Source organism: Lineus longissimus, chromosome 5 (assembly GCF_910592395.1).
Source record: "Lineus longissimus chromosome 5, tnLinLong1.2, whole genome shotgun sequence".
Lineage (NCBI taxonomy): Eukaryota > Metazoa > Nemertea > Pilidiophora > Heteronemertea > Lineidae > Lineus > Lineus longissimus.
The window spans coordinates 8622820-8637736 of NC_088312.1; the positions used below are offsets into that span (position 1 = coordinate 8622820).

The 14917-nt window shown below is 40.7% G+C and overlaps 1 protein-coding gene across 2 annotated transcripts; it reads left to right on the forward strand.

The window, feature by feature from the left end:
* The first annotated feature begins 168 nt into the window (after positions 1 to 168).
* Positions 169 to 11427, forward strand: LOC135487742 (zinc finger MYM-type protein 3-like). 2 transcript variants are annotated; one of them, XM_064771812.1, is made up of 16 exons: positions 169 to 429; positions 1194 to 2555; positions 3883 to 3988; positions 4172 to 4374; positions 4621 to 5884; positions 6167 to 6306; positions 6508 to 6667; positions 6890 to 7074; positions 7213 to 7357; positions 7631 to 7795; positions 7970 to 8386; positions 8474 to 8599; positions 8934 to 9039; positions 9193 to 9389; positions 9625 to 9739; positions 10146 to 11427. In XM_064771812.1, exons 1-16 carry the CDS (start codon positions 340 to 342, stop codon positions 10339 to 10341), a joined length of 4977 nt encoding a protein of 1658 aa, XP_064627882.1. In that variant the 5' UTR covers positions 169 to 339; the 3' UTR covers positions 10342 to 11427. The 2 variants fall into 2 exon arrangements, with proteins under 2 accessions (XP_064627882.1, XP_064627883.1); XM_064771813.1 differs by having other exon boundaries at positions 6167 to 6297.
* The last annotated feature ends 3490 nt before the right edge of the window (positions 11428 to 14917 follow it).

Below are 14917 nucleotides of genomic sequence, written 5' to 3' on the forward strand. Positions count from 1 at the left end.
CAGGAATGAGAGATTATGATTGTCCGAAACTTTCCCTAATGAATATTTAAACTTAAAGGTAGCACCGAAAAGATACAAGGCGTTGAAATAAGATTTAAAGGACGGTTCATTTTGCGGCTCACTTTTCAAAACGAGGCTACTATCCCGCCGTCCTTTGCGTGCGACGGGAAGAGGGAAAGGACGACCCGCTAAAACCCATTGTGCACTTTTCTAAATTTTTACAAAAATTAGTTCTCTCATCACTCATACATCTTTCAGTGTTATTACTGAAGACTCGGCTATTTCGCCGTGACCTCGAAATCCCGTGCATTTGGAGGCACTTTCAAAACGGCCAGGATCATGGCGGATGACGTGACGGATTCGGACATCTCGATTGCACCCCTTAAATCTGATGAGACAGGTGACGGAACGGTGGAATGTGACTCTTTGGTAAGTCTTTGACTCATTTCTTATCCATTGAGGCATATCATGCCAGTTTTCGTTGTCGGGTATGGGCACAATCATGTTGTGAAAAAATTGTGTCTGGTGCCGTCGGGATGCGAGGTGAACTTGCACTACGCCACCGCGGCATGGTTGTGAGCGGTGCGTCATGATTTTGTTTATGTTGACACTTTTCGGAGTTCGAGGTTTGGTGCGATATATGGCCAGTTTATTGTGATTATGCCTTTTGGTACAAATTTAACTCGAAGTTTATGTTATATTCATTGGGCTGTGAAGTTTTTATTTGTGCCAAGAGGCTGATTAAGTTTTAATTGTGCAGAAAAATGAGCCTTTCCACTAAGTCGAAGGGGTTAATGTGTGAGCGCTCGCCGCGCCATCTTGTGAAAATAAGGTGGAACTGAATTTTTATAATAGATGGGCTTGTCTTTCTTTTTTGGTCAACACTTTTTTGCTTGGACTTCAGAATTCGAAATGAATATGGAGGGAGCTGTAAAAACAAAACAAAAACGCAAAAGGGAAGATTAGAATCCGAATTAGGCTCACTCTTTGTCAGCTCTGTGATGTGAGACTGAGAAAGGTGAAACTGAAGAATGCCAGCAGCAAGAATCGCCCAGGTGACAAAGGACAATGTCACAATCTGTCAGACAGGACGTCACGGGTTCTGTGACTGTCATGCTGCCACTATCTCAACATGTTCTTTGGGTCATTGTATGATTTCCATTCATTCATTGTAGTGTGTCTTTCTTATTCAGAAAAACCAGGAAGAAACCATTTCAACAAACCAAGATGAAGAGACAGGTGATGTTGGTTCATCGGGGGTACATGCATATGTAGAGAGTTCAGACGTCCAAGATGAAAATGCACCATCAAGTAGTAATGCCTTGGACACTGGTGCTGAAAACAGGGAAAACCAAGATTTAATGCCGGATTCCTCTGTGGAAGCCCCTGGGGACAATGGTATGAAGGAAGCTGACAGTGGTGCTGTTGACAGTTCAGACAATCTTGCAGATAACACGAATGTAGAAAGTAGTACTAGTCCACTTGAGGAGGATGGTGGTGTGGTAGACAGTAGTGGGAATGTTGATCTGGTTGCCTCACCTGAAAATGATGACATTGTAGAAACAGTTACTGATGGCGATATCGGATTGACTGAAAATGACGCAGAGGAAGCAGATCGTTTGTTAGGTACACCAGTTCAAGATGAAATTGAAGATGGTGGGGTCTCCAGTACGGTTCAGGAAGAGTCTGCAGAGCAAGACCAGTCTGTTCCTGAATCCAGTGGTGGCATTGCAGATGAGGCTATGGATACAGGTGAGGTTGACGACCCTGACGAGGTTGGATCAGAAGCCCCTGATGCAATTGTTGTTGAATGCGCAACTGATGTTGCTAGAGATGGAGATTCTGTTGTCCCTGTTGGAGATGATGAGCCTTGTCCAAGTGGCACCGCTGAAAAAGACAACCTTGTGAAAGACGATACTGAAAGTGCTGAGGTTAGCGAAGCATCAGTGGCTATGGAAGTGGACGAGGTCAAGGACAGTGATGCATCAGAAGTAGCTGTAGTTCCTATCGAGAATGAAACTAGGAGTACCATAGAAACCACAGATGTTGCAATGGAGGAAGACATGACGAACGAAGCAGATCACCAGACAGAGAAGGAGCAATCTGAAAAAGATGTGGGTGTTCCCCTGGATGATGAAAAGGTCAAATCTGAGGATGTTGATGCTGAAGAAAAGACTGAGGCTAACGCTGATGCTGTGATTAAGGTGGCAACTGAAGAAGTCGAAGCAGATGAAAAAGTGGAGGAAAGGGAAGAGAAGAAGGAAGATGTTGGTGTTATTGAAACGAAGAATACAGATGACAGGGAAGCAGGTGATGTGGATATAAAGGAGACACAAATGAAGGAGGAAGCTGAAACTAAAGATACTGACACCAAAGATGAATCTGATGTTGAATCAAAGGAGTCGAAGAAAAGTCCAGGAGATACTGATGCAGAGCCAAAGAAAGGTGCCGGTGAAGCCATGGAGACTGAAGAGGCTGGCTCTGCTGCTGAAGGTGAATCCAAGTCCCCAAAGGAAGTAGAGGAGAAGAAGGAGGAGGAACAGAACGTTTTGAAGGCATGTTTTTTTTATATCGGTTTGGCTTTCTGTATTGTAGAAGTGGCAAAGCATGATGTACATTGATGTACTGATAAGCTACAATAACATAAACATCTGCCTTGGACTCAGAGGTAAAGACACTGCTGAATATTACTTACACACTTCACAGTACTCTGGAAAGAGCTGGTGAAGTGACAGTTTTTGAGTAATTTGAAGTCCTAGAAAGTTGTAAAAAAGGCTGGAGGAAATCAAGTTTTCTTTGGAATGCATTTGTTGGTCATTCTCCAAACTTTTATATTTTTAGCTCACCTCTTAGCAGAGGTGAGCTTATCCCATACCGTGGCATCCGTCGTCCGTCGTCGTCGTCGTCGTCGTCGTCGTCGTCGTCGTCGTCGTCCGTCGTCCGTTAGCAGGGCACGTTTCGTAACTGTTAGAGCTATTGAGTTGAAACTTGGTACACATGTACCCTTATGTAATGACACCTTGGAGACCAAGTTTCGGTCCGATTCGTTTCATGGTTTGGCCACCAGGGGGCCAAACGTTAAAAGTGAAAATATGCAATATCTCCCTTAATAGTAGTCGGGAAATTTTGAAAAAAATATGGTAGGTACTTCTAGCAAAGGTGCATCATATATCCTCCGGGTTTTTGATTTGACCTCCTTTTCAAGGTCACAGAGGTCAAATGGTGTAAATTGGCCGTTAGGATGTAACGATGGCACGTTTCTAAACTGCAATGACTATTGATACCAAATTCGGTACACATTTACCCCTTAGTCAGGTGATCTCAGGGACCGAAGTTTGGTCCAATATGATTCACCACTTGACCACCAGGGGGCAAAATCCAAAAACCTTAAAAATGTGATTATTCCTTAACTTCTTAACGTTTCTTAACTGCAATGACTATTGATCACAAATTAAGTACACATGTACCCCTTGGTCAGGTGATCTCAGGTACCGAAGTTTGGTGCGATCTGATTTGCCGTTTGGCCTCCAGGGAGGGGGCCAAATCCTAAATTCTTCAAAATGCCATTATTCCTAGTAATGACTTCCCCGATTGTCACCAATTTTATATCATAGGTACATCTAATTCTAACAACCATTCAATGTGTCACCCGGGTCTTCTTTGATTTGACCTACTTTTCAAGGTCACAGAGGTCGAATGTACTGTAAATTGGCCATTTTGGGGAAATTGTAATTGCTTGGACCTACATCAAACCTAACACTACATGACACAATACCATGCTCTTTATCCATCTTTCCTCCACATGAGGTGAGCACAATGGCCCTGGCCATTTCATTTATAGTAACCTGTGTGATTATGGAATATTAATGCTTTCGTTTTCAGGACTATGCTGGAGATGTAATGGATGACTTCTTGGGTATGTTTGGCCTGGACAAGCTTGATGAAGATGAGAAGGAAAAGTTGAGCGTTAGTGACAAGTTCAGTTCAGGTAATCAGACATACAAAAGTCTTGATATGCAAAGTCAACATATATGCCATGTCTATGAGCATCTTAATTCTTGTCTGTACGTGTCACAATCACAGCTTAAAGCAACTGCTTATACCACAAGTAGTTATCACATTGTTGCCTGAAAAAGACTGAAATAATGGTTGAAATCATTTTTAACTTCAGAAAAGGCCGCAGCCTTGGCTAAAGCTACAGGGTCCGCCCCATCACCAACATCGGCACAACCAACCACGACATCAACTGCTACTCCTCCACCCAAACCTACTGCACCAGCAGCAGCAGCAGAAGCAGTGGCATCTAAGTCATCATCACCAGCTGGTGGAAAAGCTCAGGGGAAACCAGTACAGAAATGTATTGTTTGTCAAAAGGTATGTTAGTCTTATTAGTCGTATGTTAGTTGCTGTTGCCAAATAAATTAACAATTGATTGAGGAGAACATTTGAGAACATCTTTTTACAAATGACCCAAGTGCTTATTCACCTTGATCACAGTTCATTTTGTTCTCACTAACTTTCATTAATCTTTGCAGCATTTTATAAGTTGAGGCATCCGTTCATAACTGCATGGAAAACTGCAGATTTTTCCTAATGAAATTATCCTATTTTCTTGGACAGGTCGACAAATGCAAGTATAACATAGTGCGCAATGGTGACATCAAGCACCTCTGTGATGACAACTGCTTCAAAACGTTCCGTGCGAATCCAGCGACGTACCTCAAAGCAAAGGAGCCATCCCTTGCACCTGCAGCTCAAGCTCCAGCAGTAACAGACTCACCAGGACCTGTTATGACTGCTATAGAGAAGGAATGTGTCGTTTGCAACCAAACGAGTGCCAACAAAGCGAAGCAGTTTCTGGCATGGCAGGGCATGAACTATTGCAGTGAAATCTGCTTAGGAAAGTTCCAGGCAAAATTGAGCAAGACATGTGCATATTGTGAACAGGATGTTGCTGAAGCCTCTAAGGCCAAGTTTTGTATGAGTCTTGGTAAAGAGGTGAAACATTTCTGCCAACCAGCTTGTTTGGAAGACTTTAGGAAACGTTTGAAACTCTGTGCATTTTGTCAGACAGACTTGTCCAAAAATTCCGACAGTTTTGCTGCACCAGTTGGAAAAGGAACTGGATTCAAAGATTTCTGTAGTCAAACATGTCTTCAGAAATATGAGGATAAGTTGTTTAATAAAGACAAGGAGGATAAAGGAGAGGATGGGAAAGAAAATGACGGTATTCCGGGTGTCAGGCCTCGTACACGCTCAGCAAGTGGACTGGCAACGTGTGCAGTCTGCGGAAAGATGTCGACAATCAAGCATGAAGTGACATTTGAAGGCAAGCCAAACAAGTTGTGCTCAGACCCATGTTTTGCTGCATTCCGTTACACGAACAAACTCTCCATGAATAAGTGTGACCTTTGTGGTGCTCACGTCACAGAAGGTTTTCACGTACAATATGAGGGACACCAGAAAAAGTTCTGCAGCATCTTGTGCGTGAATACATTCAAGGTGGCCAAGAAGAAGATGGTTGCCTGTGCCTGGTGTGCAGCCAAGAAGTCCAACTTCGACATGATAGAACGGGTGGATCCAAATAACAAGTTCCAGTTATTCTGCTCTCTCAACTGCCTTTCCTTATATCGCGTCAACATCCAAGCGACATCAAACCAAAGAGTTTCTTGTGACCAATGCCATAAGCATGTCCCAGCCCAGTACCACCTGACCATGAGCGATGCCTCTGTTCGTAATTTCTGTTCCTACACGTGTGTGGTTGCATTCCAAGCCCAGTTCAACCAGAACCGTAAACCAGCTAACGCACCAGCCAGAGGAAAACCACAAATGGCCCAACAGCAGATGGCTACAAGGACCATAGCCCCAACAACGCAACAGAAGAGTATGTATTATATCCTTGTGATATCTTTCTTAATTTTTACGCTAGGTTATCTTCGACAAAAGGCTCAGTGGAAGATATTGAGATTGTCACCTTTCGACAAAAGACATTGTATTTTTAATGACTTCTGCAGTTGCAAGAAACCCCATTACCAGGAAGGAGCCACTGGGGCTTGCACGCCAACAATCCAAGAAATAGTCTTTCACTGGCTGAGGTAAAAATGTCAATTCTTGACACTGATTTTGATCTTGATTGATTGGCTATGTCTGTCTGTTCTGTTTTCAGTTCTTGCTGCCCAGAAAGCCAAGACAACCGGCAGCAGCGTACCAGTGATCTCAAACGTTATGTCACTTGCCCCTCCTGGTCAGAAACCAGGATTGGTCAACAACGCACCAAGGACCAATGTAACAAACCAGGTTAATAGAGTAGGTTTTCCTCGGCATGTACTCTTGCTCCTTGATGTGTATAATTCATAACTGGTGTGTTTTCAAGTGGCCCGATTTTTGTGGTATTCACTGTACATCATTTTCAGCGAAATATTCATCTTACTAACTCTTGTGACCAGAAAACAGTCTTCAATATCAAGTTGAAATGTTTAAAAAATGTCTTAATTTCCTAACTCTTAGGCTACTGGTACTGCCGGAACACAGACTGTCTTACAGAAGGTCATGATACAGCCACCTGCACCCAAGTCGGTCAAGAACAAGTCCCTCCTTTGTAAACCTTTCACACAGACTAAGGCCACCACTTGTCGACCACATACACAGACAAAGGAAACCCAGACGGGTGAGTTGCTACATTGAATCACATTGTTTAGTTTTAGAAGGCAGCGTTTACGTTGCCAAGGAAATTTCATGCTGACCAAAATTCATCAAGACATTTACCAAGTTTTTGAGGCTTTTATAAAACTGGAGAGCAAAATGCCAAATCGCTTACGGGATCTTAATATGTCTGTCATTCTCTTCATTGTTGACCCCTGAGTTCTAATGACCCTTCTTGATTTTCCAGATGATGGAGACATGCAAGGAAAACCATTAATCATTCCAATACCAGTACCGATCTATGTACCCTGTCCAGCTGCCATGTACTCATGCCCAACACCAGTTCTTGTTCCAATGCCAGTACCTATTCCAGTGCCAGTTTTTATACCAACCACCAAAAATAGCTCAGCGAGTATATTCAAATATATGCAGGTAAGATTATAGAGTATTTTCTGATGCTTAGATGATAAATATTCATTTCGATGACCAATGACGCACATTACATTACAAATCGCCCAATACTGTTTGAAGTTAGATGCCAGTGATATTGACATATATGTCTTTTTGCAGGAAATTCAAGAAAAGATGCCATCAGATCCATTTGAGGCCGAGTTATTGATGATGGCTGCAGCTGTAGCTAGTGGTCCAGAATCAGATGAAGAAGATCTTAAAAAATCTACCTATAATCCCCCTGTAGAAGTAAAACCAATTAAAAGTAAGTACTGGAAGATAACACGCGTATTCTGCTGAGATTGGCTGAACAATGATACACTGGACACATATAGCTTTTGGTAAATGTCTATCCAAAGACTTTTCTGTTTATTAGAGAAATCCATTGCATTATCAAGTCCAAGTAAAGAAGGTTCAGGTCCTGTCTTTTTTATAGTTGGATTCTTTCCCTGATCCACGCTCCGATTAGGTTGCAGAGCTTGAAGTTGAACTAAATAACACCTGGCAGATTGACTGACTTGATAATTTTCTGTTTCAGAACCAGAAGTAAAATCAGAAAAAGTCGCTCCCAATATCCAACCCGCCCCACCTGCCCAGGATTTGATGGGAGAAGATATGTTACAAATGGCCCTGAGGTTGGCCACAGAGATGACGGAACCGGTAGATTTGGAGTCCTCTCTGGACTCAGCTGCGGCAAAGGCTGGTGAGATGAAACTTATGTGTATTTATCTTGTTTTCACAACTTCGAAAGAAATATAGAACCAGTGCCATTAGTTGTAAGACAAAACCTTAGGGTCTTATCACGCTTTACTGAGAAAATCTTGGGGATTTTGTGGCTTTGTTGATATATATTTTCTGATTTTTCTGTACGTTTCAGATTCTGGAATGCCTTATGACCAAGAAAATGAACCAATGGTACAAGAATCCAAACGAGGTGGAAAAGGGCGAAAGCGCGCTGCTGGTGGGAGGGGTTCGAGAGCAAAGAATAAACGACAGAGAGTGGATGAAGAACCCGACCCACCTCCTCAGGTGCAAGAAGCTGTGGTTCAACCAGATGCTAACTTGGTGCTTAAATACACTTACGGCGTGAATGCCTGGAAACATTGGGTGTTGCAGAAAAATACGCAGTTAGAAAAGGTGTCGAAACATAACCATCGAATCAAACTGTTCAAAACGGACATATTGCAGTGTACGTCTGATGAATTGAACTATACATTATGTTTGTTTGTGAAGGAGGTGCGGAAGCCGAATGGAGAGGAGTATGCGCCTGATAGCATATATTACCTTTGTCTGGGTAAGTTAAGAATATATTTACCGAAATATGTTGGTTGCCTGGCCATACTAGATTTTGGTTATTTCACATGCACATCTTGTCTTTCAGGTATCCAGATGTACTTATTTGAGAATAGCAGAGTGGACAATATCTTTACTGACATTTACTATGAGAAGTTTACAGAGTGTTTGAATGAAGTCTCCATGAGATATGAACCGAGATATGCACCGTCAGGTAAAATCTCTTCTCAATAAAAAAAGCTTCCTCATGTTTTTTATCTCAATACTCTATTCCGTACTCTGTATATAATGAAGTTAATGGCAGCTGTCAGAGATTTGCTGCAGAAAGATACCAATACCATCTCAATGTCTGTAGTTTGACGAGTATGTTTCTGCAACAGGCAGATACTGAAGTAAAGCACGGAACATGTATGTAGAGATAACCATGCAGAGACAAACTGCCCTCGTCAGTTTCCTACAGATATCTAATGGGTATCATTTCAGTGAAAGATAACGTGCACACCAATTTGAGTTGGGTTTAATGGCTTTTTTTCCTTTATTTGTTTCAGGTCACCTCATATGCAGGATAGAAGAGGAGCATTTGTGGGAATGTAAACAATTGGGAGCACATTCGCCGCATGTACTTCTCAACACACTTATCTACTTCAACACAAGGTAAGAAAAAACTAGGTGGCCAGAAGGATAATGTGCCAACTCGTCATCATGCGCCACCAAATGCTGCCTGAGACTCATGCTCATCACTAATAATGATTATCGCTTGCGTTGCAAGACATATTTGGATACATGCTGTTATCTCTATATTTGCAGAGATTTTGCCCTAAAAAATCCACAAGAACATCTGCGGTTGTCTTTTTCGCATATCATGAAACATTGGAAAAAAACTGGCAGTAACAGTCTCTGTCCGAGTCCAGTTCCAGCAAATATTGGGGGCACTAATGCTGCTAACAAGAATGCGGGCCGCACTGTCTACCTGAGGTACTACGCCCCAGCGCCCAATGCTAAAGGTATAGTTCTTTTAAATGAGTTCTTGATAGCCTGTGTTCTGAGATTCAAACAAAAGGATGTTACGTTCATCATTGCTTCTAAAAGTTGAACAAGATATAGACGCATAATGAGGATGCAGTTACATGATTAAGATGATTGACTTACCATGTCTTTGATGCCCTCAGCTCACTCTGTGCAATCCGTTCTAAAAAGTTCTTTGGGTTGTCTTTGAAAAAATCTACCATGCTGTTACAGGAAATAAGTCAAAGAAAAAAGAAAAGGATGACTCCCCTGTGTTTGAACAGGCAGAGAACACTGACAATCCACTACGATGTCCAGTTAAACTCTATGAGTTTTACTTGTCTAAATGGTAAGTTTGATATCAAAAGTGTGTCCACTTGCCTTATAAAACCTTTATAATTATACTATAATTATATATATGTATTACTTAGTAAGTCCTGTTACCAATGGTGTCTTCTGGTCAATCCATATACTGCCAAGTCTGCCCTGTTCCATCCGTCACGTCTGCCCAGTTTTGGTAATTTTGCACTGATGAAATATTTGAACAAACTGTTTATTTCATCTGAAACTTCAATCCATAGTATCTAAAATTACTTACTTTGCCAGAATCGGACCAAGCATATCTGAGAACAAGCCATTTGAAGCAAAAATACTGTCATTTTAGGCTTGTGATACGCGTCGTGCCATTTTTCCTGTAATGGAATATAGGATGTTGAAAATGATAGCAAATTCTGATGTGCCCCTTTATTTTACAGTCCAGAGAGTATACGGAACAGAAATGATGTGTTCTACCTGGTTCCTGAACGATCATGCGTACCAGACAGCCCTGTGTGGTATTCAGCTGCGTCACTAGGAACTGACTCTATGGCCAAGATGTTGAATAGGTTGCGTATGGTGAAGGAAATACAGGAAAGTTGCCATGGTGCATTTAACGTAGGGTTTACTCCCTAATGAACTGACTAATGAGCAATACGATACTCCGTAAAACACTTATGATTTTCTAGAAGGCTATCTGTACATTTTGATGTATGTACATCAATCTTTTTGATATTATTTAGAAGTGAAGAGATTCCTTGTTAGTGTGTATGTGCTTCATGGAAAACTTGGATGGAATGCAAATACAAATTATCCTCTTTTGAAAGGTGTCTCCTGTAGTCATGTCAGTAGAAATGTGTCTGGGGTAAAAGAAAATAATGTGTAAACTAATTGGATGATTTTTATGTACATTTTGTGATCAAATATTTTATATCTTGTGGGATTTGCTTTTGCAAGTCCATGATCTGTTGTTGTATCAGATGCTGGGCAGGAACAGCCAAACATTAATGGGCCCATTGTATTAGCCATATGCTACCTAAAATCTGCTCGGCAATTTCTGGGTCATCATAAATGCTCACTGTGACTACAGTTATGAAAAGTAGTGCAGTTCTAATCTACTTACTCTTTAAAATCATAGATAACAGTTTCAAAAAAATTGTAATCTTTCTGGTGTCGTCATTCATTTGTTGCCTCATTCTAAAATGTTGTTGCAGTTGTGTGACGTGCCAGTTTTGAACTTGGTTGCTTCTGATGTTGCTTTTTACTGTAATCATCTTGGCATTAAAGAGCACTACTTGACAATCATAATTTTAGCAAAGATTATCAATCTCCGGAGCTTGTGTAATGTATGCCATTGGAGTGAAGCACATTTGTTGCTGTTGAAAAGCTGGCTTTCATGGGCAAAACCTGAACTCCTGATCTGGTTAGCAGTGGACATCTTTCTTCACATTGCTTGTAAATGTATTTTGTATATAAGTCCAAGAGGTATATTAGTCACCAAAAGATGTTTTTTATGACGGCATGTAAAATATAAAGCAAGCTATGTTATAGTTAGAGTAGTACCATTAGTTCAAAATTATGGCCAGAGAATGCTTGGTTAATATTTCATCTCATGTAGAAAACCTGTAAGTGAATAAAGATAATCATGTTATTCATAAAATTAGGAAAGCTTTGGTTAATTTTTTATCCTGTTCGTATATATTTTGCGGTAATATAATTAGCAAAATGAGATATTACAAAGAAGTGATAAAACAATTGGAAGTTGGGCATTTGACCAGGGCCTTGTGCTAACCCTATAAACCCTTGCTAGAAAATTAATAATTGGCCCTAGCACTTGCCACCAGGAATAAATAATTTACTAATGAAAATCTGGAATAAGAAAAAAGCAGCCAACCTCGGGCTGGTTGTAACTCCTGCTGTACTTATTGTTCGTTCTTCAAAGTACAGGTGGCATTGCGAGTTGTCAGCGCTAAGGCCTGTGGTTTCCATGCCAGCAAGGTGTAAACACAACCCTGAATAGTTGAAGGTGTACATCTACTTGGAGGTTAAGCTTTGTATTGATTTTTTGTAAAGGGTACATAGAATAATGTGCACTAGTCTGGAGAAACACTTCTCAACTTTGAATCACGAATTGAAATTGAAATTTGCCTTCTGAAAGATCTTCTCTTTGCTGGTCTTCTTAAATCCAAGGGGCTGTACTTGGTACCCTGAAAGCTGTTTGTTTCCCTTCCCGGGGTCTTCCTCAGTCTTGAGTAGTTAGTAGACTGTAAACGATATGACAAAGATCGGAACCTTTAAGCAGTGATATTTATTTGGTCTATTGGTTGTTCGTGATCAGAAACAAGCACACATTTCACTACTGGTAAACTTACTGAGGAAAAAATAAGATCACTTGGCCACTCGGTGATACCATTAAAGTAAGATGTGCTTGAGGACTTCGTCAAATTCACAGATTGATTTACTTGTCATGTTCGCTTTCGTTGTGTCAATACAAACACAAGATTGCCATGGTGAATATCTGTGTTGTGACCTTCTCTGTCTTATTGAGTGCTTGGTATAAGAAGACCTCTGTTTAAAATTCAAAGTGTGATAGGCTAATCTCTGCTATTTGGGTTATCACTAGTGTGCACTACCATACTATTGATTTTGGGAATTTTGTGAATAAGTATATTTTGAGGGGCCATCCTCTAGCTATTTGAGTAGACATGGTGAACCTCTCTAATACAGACTCACTTGTTTCTCTTACATTTTGTGAAATTTTTTAATAGAAATGTCCTGAACACAGAGAGCTAAACTAATGATTAAATCAGAATATAAACCTAAATTCGGGATTTTATTGAGAGGGGGTACACTCTTGATGGAAGTTTATGCTGGGAGTTTCTGAGATATCATTCATGATAAACAACACTTATGTTTACAAAAGAAAAAGTTTTTATGATGTGATCCAAGATTGTCTGGGCATGTGTAGAGAGCTCTTCAAAATGTCTGGACATGTTTGATGAAAATATGCATGAAATATCTGACAAGGATTTAGTCACTGAATTCTCTTGAACTTTGAAAATCATATCATAGTTGTTTTGATTCTAGGGTTGATTGTTTGAAGTTCCCTGCTCAGAAAATAACTCAGAAACTCAATACCCAAGTCAAATTTGGTGAAAGGACTTTCCATACCCACACACTGTTTTGTTTACAAACCAATATTGGTCTCCAAACATGGCAACCAGAGTACACTGTTGTTTATCTGATCCCTGACTAAGCACAAAAATCTGTTGGGGTTAATCCTTCCTTGCCTACAACCTATTGGTAGTTTGACAACTTTATTTGACCAGCCTGTGATTCAGCTAATATTAACTCTGTATTCAAACACCAAATCCTCTCCATCTTGGGAGTACAGAGTCTTATTGACAAGGTTTGGGACTCAATTATTTCTCTGTCTTAAGAAAATCAACAGCAATTTCACTTCACAGTTCATTACATTACAGGCGGAATCTGCTACTGGTCTTGTTCCGAGACGGAAAATCCCCCCCCCCCCCTCCCCACACACGCACACTATATCCATAGTCCACTAAAGCTGTGGTACTTGTTTTTCTATCATGATTATTCTGTGTCTGATCACCATAATGGCATGAATAAAAAGTTGGCATGTCGTCTGAACATGTTTTTGGAATAAACCAGCATGTGACGAACTGAGGCAATAGTGTTGATCAATTCCTTGCTGTCTGGCCCATTGATCTGATATGAAGCCTCCTAGACCAGAGGGCTTCATCTTCAAGAGTCCATTTTGCAAGACCAACCCTATATTGTCTTGAACCTATTCTGTTTGCACTTGACTGTCGAGCACATCCTGAAGACCCACAAGTAGGACACTATGGCTTCAGATTGTCTGGCACATTAATTTGATAATTCACCTCAATTTAAACCTACTTGACCAGGACAGATTCTTTCAAAACAAAGACTTTGACCAGGAGCAGACCAACACCATGTGTTGTCTTGAATTCATCTTCTGGTTGTGTTCAATTAGAAAGTGCATCCTGAGAGCCAGACCCACAGGTGAGACACTTTGGTTTCCACAAGTAAGACTCTGTGGTTCAGGTTGTCCTGCCCTTTAATTTGATATTCCACCTAAATCACGTAAAGATGGATAAGCTTGACAAGGTCAGAGGCTTTATTTCCTGCATGATTGGTCCTGATCCAAACCAATTTCTTGCCTTGGCCTTAGATTTTCTGTCCAAATCTTGATCATTGGGTACACACAAAAAAACTCCAACTTTCCAAACAAGTTTCTTGGCATGGGGCATGAGCTTATAGTCCGTCTATTCTTATAAAGATTACACATATTTCCTGCTAAGTGCTTTCGGCATAGCTTTTTTGTGGACATTCTTTACTGGTGAAATATTTTTTCCTCTAATCATAATCCCCAAAACAGCTTATCATGAGCTGAGATTGTGCTGAGCTGAATGGAAGAACTATATGATATGTTGGCTGGGAATAGGCATAGGCCTACATTTATGGGTAATAATATTTAATAAAATTCCACTAATTATCCATGTATTTTAAAGAGGGACCATAATCAGGAGGAGGCGGGCTAATTTAGCCATCTTCAAGTGACCAGTATACATCATAAGGACCCTTGGTCATGCCAGATTCAGCACTAAATATATTCCTGGTACAAGCGTGAATCATTTCCACTTACTGTGAGATGTGAGAGACCCCTATAGGTGGCTTTGTGTAACTTTATCTTGCTTGCCTAGCTGCTGCCTATATTGTCCCTTTAACAGTACAAATCCTTTTCTCTGTCAAAAAGCTAACTCGTACTTTTATTTTTCAAGGTAATAGACATGTGTTAATTTAAAATTTGGAAACAAGGGGGTGAATAATGTTAGTAGTGTTAATCATTAGTTCTTTTGGCGGGGCTCTTTGTTCGAGCTATACGCCTCAAATTCCGATTCATATTTTGTATTCAACCCGCGCGCAAATATCAAATCAAACCTCGCTTGCAAGTAAACTGTCCTATTCAATTACACGCCAACTATGTACACGAATCAGCTATATCAATTTCGGGATCAAGGTTAGAAGATGCTGTCCCATATTTGGTAGGTAAACGCCCATAAATTGCCAAATATAGAACAGAGCTATTCAACAGACATCAATCATTGTGAAAGACGTTAGCGACGTTATTGTTCGCCTTATATAAAATCCAGCTCACGCAGCA

Coding starts and splice junctions, on each gene's coding strand:
- LOC135487742 (XM_064771812.1), top strand. CDS start 340: ATGGCGGATGACGTGACGGATTCGGACATCTCGATTGCACCCCTTAAA. Junction 4,375..4,620: donor AATGTATTGTTTGTCAAAAG/GTATGTTAGTCT, acceptor TTTCTTGGACAG/GTCGACAAATGCAAGTATAA. Junction 8,387..8,473: donor CATATATTACCTTTGTCTGG/GTAAGTTAAGAA, acceptor CTTGTCTTTCAG/GTATCCAGATGTACTTATTT.